Here is a 7,352-nt window from a genome sequence, read left to right as displayed (position 1 = left end):
ATAACATTATTTTACTCACAAAAAATTAAATTTGTTTACAGTATTTAAGTTATATATAGCACTAATTATTTATAGAAAATAATTAAAAGATATAGTACATAACATTAATATCCTTTATAGAAATCACATGACAAAATATTAAAATGTATGTATTATATCCACATTCTAAGACATTATTTAGACATGGAAAAAATACTAAAATAATGTCTAAGATATTTTTATAAAAAAATTCTAGATAAAAAAAATAATTAGAAAAAATACTAAGACATGAGTTAGGATTTGAGAAAAAATAATTATTTCACCAAAAATAATTTAGACAAGTTTGACTAGTCTTGTTTCTCTTTCCTCTGTTGTCGCCAAAATCCTCAAAGTTACCTCCTTTCTTGCTCTGAACCCCCTTTTCTATATTGGGTCTCTTCCCATTTCTCCATTTTTGGTTTTGGTCTCTGAATTTTGAAGATCTCATAGTGATAGTCATAGAGAGATGTCTGTTGATTCAGCTGAGCATAGCATACGAGGTGTAGCCACTCATGGTGGACGCTATGTTCAGTACAACATCTATGGCAACCTCTTTGAGGTTTCTACAAAGTATGTCCCTCCTATTCGCCCTGTTGGAAGAGGTGCTTATGGAATTGTTTGGTGAGTAAGCAAAAGAAACCATAAAAAAGAGCTCTTTTTTCTTTCTTTTTTAAGTTCAATTCATTGTTTTACTTCTGTTTTTGTATTATTTTGTGAAAGGGGTAGTTCTTATATTTGAAGTGTGTTTTTAACTTGCATCTTCTGATTTTGGAACACCTTAGCTTTTAATGCTAATCAAACCTTTTGTAGGTTAGTTGATTTAGATTTAGGAATGCAAGTTAACTGTTATTTGTTAGTGAGTGGGTGGTTGATTGTTTTATTTCCTGGATTTCTTGTCATTTTAGTGTTTAGTGAAGTTGATGTTAGGCATGAAATCCATGAATGAGAATATCTGTTTGTTGATTTTTAGAGATTTGAATTTTTAAAAAAGGAAGACAATAAATTTGGTTATTTTGGTGTGCTGATGATCATTTTTGTGGCCATGAATGTGCCAGGTTATGACTTTTGACTGAGAATCCTGAACTAGATCATTATGTGGGTTGTTAAAATGAGATGATTGTTACTCTAAAATCTGTTTCTGATTTTCAGTTTGATTTTTCTCTTAGATAATCTTGTTATATGGTTGGTGCCATCAAAGTGATGTAATCATAGCTAATATTATCCATTTTTTTTGTGGCTTCGAATTTCCTTTTCTGCGAATCTGCCCGAATGGAAGTTGAAAATGAGGGAGGAACATTCTCTGGTACCTCTGAGTTTGTATGCATAGGTGCTGCTGAATGCTGATATGTTGTGCATGGTTTCTTATAGTTTGATGTTTGGATAGTTAGTGTTACAAACAATTTGAGGAACATTTTTGTTTTTAATTGCCTTGAAGTGCTGCTGTAAATGCCGAGACACGTGAGGAAGTTGCCATTAAGAAGGTTGGCAATGCATTTGACAACAGAATAGATGCCAAAAGGACCTTAAGAGAAATTAAGCTTCTTCGGCACATGGATCATGAAAATGTAATTTGTTATGCTTTTTTCCCTCTTGGCTTTGATTTTAAAATCTTCATTGGTGTTCAATTTGCAAAATAGACTGCTTCACTTATCAGTTGTTTTCTGCATTGAAGGTGATGTCCATTAAAGATATTATTCGACCTCCACAGAAGGAGAACTTCAATGATGTTTACATTGTTTCTGAGTTAATGGACACAGATCTACATCAAATAATACGTTCCAATCAACCATTGACTGATGATCATTGTCGGGTCAGCACTCTAAATGTTTATTTGGCATCTAATTTTTAATGAATTCCTAGTTCAGGTGCTCCTAGTTGAATTGAATGACCTTTTCTTTCAATTAATGTCTTGAGTAGTTTATTACTCTTCGGTTGACTTGCCTGATTAGTTGATTACTAACTTATGAAATATGAATTACTTATATTTTTTTTACCATCTTATAGCTTGTTTATTGGTCTTTTTTTCTTGTACAGGAATCCATTGTTATTACAAACTTGAAACTTTCAATCTATAGAAACATTATGCTTTGGTTTTCATCAGTTATTACTTATTAGGCTCCTATCTTGAGTCTGTCTTTTGAATGATAACAACAAACAAGCGTATATGGTAATTGTCATTCGTGAGTGTATATAGCCACATGTATTTATTATTTAAAATGTGCTCTGAAAATCTATGGAGATCCTTGGAGGACATATAATATAATAGGTACTGTGTGTCATACATCACCTATTACAGTATTACAGTGAATTGCTCTATCCCATATGTTATGGTATGAGCTCTATAGCATATTAGACTTAATATTTAAGGCTATTTATACAATTTTTGTTTGCAGTATTTTCTATATCAGTTGTTACGAGGGCTCAAATATGTACATTCGGCGAATGTTTTGCACCGTGATCTAAAGCCTAGTAACTTGCTACTGAATGCCAATTGTGACCTTAAGATTGCAGACTTTGGTCTTGCTAGAACTACCTCCGAAACTGATTTTATGACCGAGTATGTGGTTACTCGATGGTATCGAGCTCCGGAGTTGCTTCTTAACTGTTCTGAATATACAGCAGCCATTGATATATGGTCGGTTGGTTGCATACTCGGTGAAATCATGACAAGGCAGCCCCTCTTTCCAGGGAGAGATTATGTTCATCAGCTGAGACTGATCACAGAGGTATTAACTAGATGTCTTGAATGAAACCTTTTACTGCTAACTCTTGAATTGTTAACACAATCTTTTGAGACTGATTATATTTGTGTTTGAATTTCTTGTTCTTGTTTTTTCATTTTAGATTTTACCTTTGGATCATGTGTAATTTAGAGTTCTGATTCTATAACTTGAAATGATTGTCAATTTATGTGTCAATATCTACTCGGACGGCATCACTGCCTTAATCTTTTGATCATTTTTCAGACCTTCTCATGTTGATTTAAAATTAGCTCAATTTTGACAAAGTTTCTGTTGCTTTCTTAAAGCTGGTAGGTTCACCTGACGATGCCAGCCTCGGATTTCTTCAAAGTGATAATGCTCGTAGATATGTAAAACAGCTTCCACAATGTCCAAAGCAAAATTTTTCTGCTAAATTTCCCAACATTTCTGCTGGTGCCATTGATTTGCTAGAAAAGATGCTCATCTTTGATCCAAGCAAGCGCATTACAGGTAAAAGAACATGCAAATAATTGTGAATTCATTAATGTTCAAAATGATTTTTAGGCTTTTGTATATGACAGGATTTCATTGTCTGTATTTTTATTGATGTTACTAGTTACTTTTTATACTTTACAGTTGATGAAGCTTTGTGCCATCCTTACATGGCACCACTCCATGATATTAATGAGGAACCCGTTTGTCTAAGACCGTTCAGTTTCGACTTTGAGCAACCGTCATTCACTGAAGAAGACATCAAGGAACTCATCTGGAGAGAATCTTTGAAGTTCAATCCTGATCCACCAATTTACTGAAAGCTTGCATTAACTGTTGTATATGCATAGTGACTGAAATACTTGATGACTCCTTTAAGAGCTATGATATGAGACTACTTGAAAAGTTGAAGATCTCTACATGATTTGAAACATATTGGAGATACTAAGATTCATTGTGAGATACTATGTGGAAAGGATCAAAAGATGCCCAAGATTACTAGAAGGTTTAGCATAGACTTAGGGACCATACTTTGATTTACTGAACTGTTACTGCTAGATGAGGAGAATATACACAAGATCCTTTAAGCTTTGGTTACAGAAACTGATAATAATATCTAACTGTATGTCATAAAGTGTAAGGGTTTGTTACTTTGTTATTGTCCAAAATATTTGAAAGAAAATAAAAATAAATATTGTTGCTTAAGGAAAAGAAGTCTGTAGAAAAGTTTTTATTGATGTTAGCAAGGTAATTAAACTCAAAAGTTTACCTAAACTCGTAAATTTGTATGCTTCGTGAGGACTTAACCTTGTAAAGCTACGAGTTTACGAGTTAATTCGAGAGTTTTGATAACTTTGAATGTTAGCATTGAACATAAATAAAGTTGAAGAGGGGAAAAACAAAGTTAAAGAAACTCTATAAATAACATAGTTTAACAGAGTTCATTTCACAACTTGAGGAATAGTATCTGGATAATCTAGGAAGGACTAGAGATATATAAATAATAACTAGGTAGCATGTTTCATGTGTTATGCTTATGCATGTTTCATGGTGTAACTACATTTCTTGAGTTCCACCATATCAATAGGTAAATTCTCAGGTGGAAAATCACAAGCTGTGATCTTCTTTGGACCCTGATCAGGTAACAAATCACATGGTTGAGGAGTCACACCACTAGTAACCCCTTGAATATCAGTGCAAGTCCATGGCTGCTTCTTATGCTTTGCAGCCAAACCAATTGTGACATTGGCCATGCAAATTCCAGTAAAAGGGTCTTTAGATATCCCTTCCAATCTTGCAGCCATGCTTACATTCTCAGCAACAACATCTCTATAGTTGATACCTTTGATCTCAGGCAACGCATTCGGATCATAGTGGCTATCAGCATGGGAGCCATAGTTACCAGTCATCCAGAATGCCCATTTCATTGTGTGAAGGTACATTCTTTTGACATAAATGTCCTTAACATACCCTCCTCTCCCTACAGCCGTCTTGATCCTGACACCGGATTCTGTGTTGATCGCCGTGATGTCTTCGGCTCTAACGTCTTCGATTCCGCCGGACATTTCACTTCCCAAGGCAATGGTAGCACTGTATGGTGAAATGCAAGTGAGTCTTCTAATTGCAAGTTGTTTTGTTGGCATACCAAACTTTATGCCATATTCATCCCAGCCACTCTTCACTGCTACACAATCATCTCCAGAAACTATGTAGCAATCTTCAATTCTGGTGTTTGTGCAAGAATCTAAGAACAGGAAAAAAAATCAACAAAAGGAAAGAGAAAAATTTATTAATCTATATTCTATATGATTTGTTTAGGTACTCTTAGTTTGTTTCTGTTAACTGTTAATGCAACTAACCTGTCTAGTACACATCAACATTTAACATAGGCATATTAATGGAAAGGATTAAAACTATATGTTCAAATTTTACAGAAAATACTTATTTCAATTTTCTTAGTCCAATAATGTTAATGTTCATCTATATGCTTACCTGGGTTAATTCCATCAGTGTTTGGAGATGTGACAGGAGCATTGATGGTGATGCCTTTAATAATAATGTTGCTGTATAGTGTTGGAAACTTTATTGTTAGTTTTGAAATTAGAAAGAATCAATAGTAGTTGTTATTATGATGGTGTCACAAAAGTCAAAAACTCAAATGTGATTTTGAAATGCTTTTAAGACTTTAATTTGAATAATGTGAGCATATATATGAACTAATAACTATATGACAAGGATAGGATTATTATTATTATGATTGTTACCTGCTATAAGTTGGATGAACATGCCATGATGGTGAATTTAGGAGTGTTAGATTTGAGATTTGAATATTGTCTGAGAACATTAATTCAATTAAGTAAGGGCGAGTGTATTTCAATTTTTTCTTGTGAAATTGTTGCCACCAAAATGCACCTTGACCATCTATGGTGCCATTGTCTCCTGTTACCACCACAAGTGTTCATAATCATTTCATTTGTAAGATTAGTCACTATCATGATAAAATTATTTAATTAAGTAAATTTCAAAGGATTTATATATTTTTCATATGCTATCAATATAAAAAAGTCTTACATGAATATATAACCATGTATTGTTAAATAAAGAAAAGTGTTTGATTCAACTAATTATTCACTATTTTAAAAGTCTAACAAATTCAAACATCTAATTGGATAATCATATAGTTTTTTTTTTTCTTAAAATTTGATCGGTGTATAAATAAATAAGAGTAAAGTGACAAATAAACTCCTCAAGATTTATACTTCGGATAGATTAATCTCTAAAAAAAAATATCAATAAAGTCTTTCAGAATAGTAGATGTGACATACTACCTTCAAATTAACCCCTATGATTAGAATAGATCTTAATTTGAACTAAGTTGTTCATGTTTGTTATCCTAAAAGACTTTACTAATACTTTTTTTTTTGAAGGACTAATCTGTCTAAAAGTTAAATCTTCAAGAATTTATTTGTCACTTTACTCAATAAATAATTAAACTCAATTTTAAATAATACATAAAAGTTGATATGACTAATTTATCACATAACCAAAAGAAAAAAAATGCAGTATATGTATGTATCCAACAAATTAGTTTTTTTTTTTAATAATTGAAAATAAAAAATTAGGAACTTAGAAGCAACATGTAGCACATCAAATTAATTAAGATATTTCAGTCTCATTGCATTGTTAATGACATTGTTAACCATTTATCATATCAAAAACTAACAGCCATGTTCTTCAAATAGCTAACCAGTTATTTGAATATGAGAGTAGGTTACCTAAGAGAGACAATATTGACTTTAAATATAAGCTAGATACCTAATCAAAAGTACTTGACTAAAATGAACAAGTATAAAATGTAATTGAAAAACTAAAAAAGGCTAATAAATATATAATATATAGTCAATCAGATGTAAGTGAACTGTGGAAATTAAAGTAGAATTCAAACATTTTGAAGAATAGAACATGTGTTAGATGAAACTTTTCACCAGCTCTTAACTAATAGTTTGATTATTATTGTTTTTCTCTATACAACTTTTCTTTTTTTCATACCTGTGATAATGACATCAGTGAGGTTTGTTCCAAATATGAGGCTGGTGTATCTTCCAGCTGCAGCATCTCTTCCTCTTCCATAAGATGGTAGTGGTTTGATCACAGGCCACTCATTCATATCCTAACTCAATATATTGATAGAAATCAAAATTCCATTAAGTAAATTATTAATTATACGAATTTAATTTTGATGCACTGTGAATCTAAAGTAATTCTGCACGTGAACACGCCACATCATCAAAAATACTTACTATTTTCATTGACCGCGTGAATAGTCATTCAAAAGAATAGATATGATTGCACGACTATATAAAACATTTTACACGTGCATCAAAATTAAACACAAACTATATTCACATATAAAAATAATTTAAATGGCAAAGTTTCTCATGGTTATATATATTGGTTGGAGATATATCTGTGACAATTAATAAACTCCATCTTCAATTTGTCTCTAACAACAAAAGGTACTAATATATGAAGATTAATTTTTTTTATAATGTTAATAATGTCCAAACAATGATGTTAGATTTTTTTTGTCTTCAATTGGAAACAATAAGCTATGTATTGTTTATATAGGTCTTAAGAGAG

The 7,352-nt window shown here is 31.9% G+C and overlaps 2 protein-coding genes across 3 annotated transcripts in view; one reads left to right on the top strand and one right to left on the bottom strand.

Moving 5' to 3' along the window:
• On the top strand, positions 318–3,923 carry LOC107621999 (mitogen-activated protein kinase homolog MMK2). 2 transcript variants are annotated; one of them, XM_016323944.2, is made up of 6 exons: positions 318–639; positions 1,454–1,583; positions 1,691–1,828; positions 2,412–2,744; positions 3,047–3,230; positions 3,357–3,923. In XM_016323944.2, exons 1-6 carry the CDS (start codon positions 485–487, stop codon positions 3,530–3,532), a joined length of 1,116 nt encoding a protein of 371 aa, XP_016179430.1. In that variant the 5' UTR covers positions 318–484; the 3' UTR covers positions 3,533–3,923. The 2 variants fall into 2 exon arrangements, with proteins under 2 accessions (XP_016179430.1, XP_020970489.1); XM_021114830.1 differs by lacking the exon at positions 318–639 and adding an exon at positions 1,323–1,345.
• Positions 4,099–7,352, bottom strand: part of LOC107626570 (probable polygalacturonase) — a 5,887-nt gene continuing 2,633 nt past the window's right edge. The window contains exons 3-6 of the mRNA XM_021114823.1: positions 6,762–6,882; positions 5,477–5,651; positions 5,205–5,275; positions 4,099–4,956 (exon numbers count right to left, since the gene is read on the bottom strand). Coding sequence (XP_020970482.1) covers positions 4,247–4,956; positions 5,205–5,275; positions 5,477–5,651; positions 6,762–6,882 — 1,077 coding nt within the window. The 3' untranslated portion in view covers positions 4,099–4,246. The remainder of the gene's footprint in view (positions 4,957–5,204; positions 5,276–5,476; positions 5,652–6,761; positions 6,883–7,352) is intronic.

Source organism: Arachis ipaensis, chromosome B02, assembly GCF_000816755.2.
Source record: "Arachis ipaensis cultivar K30076 chromosome B02, Araip1.1, whole genome shotgun sequence".
Taxonomy (NCBI): Eukaryota; Viridiplantae; Streptophyta; class Magnoliopsida; order Fabales; family Fabaceae; genus Arachis; species Arachis ipaensis.
The sequence above is the reverse complement of the archived record's forward strand: the minus strand, read 5'-3'. Positions and strand labels throughout refer to the sequence as shown.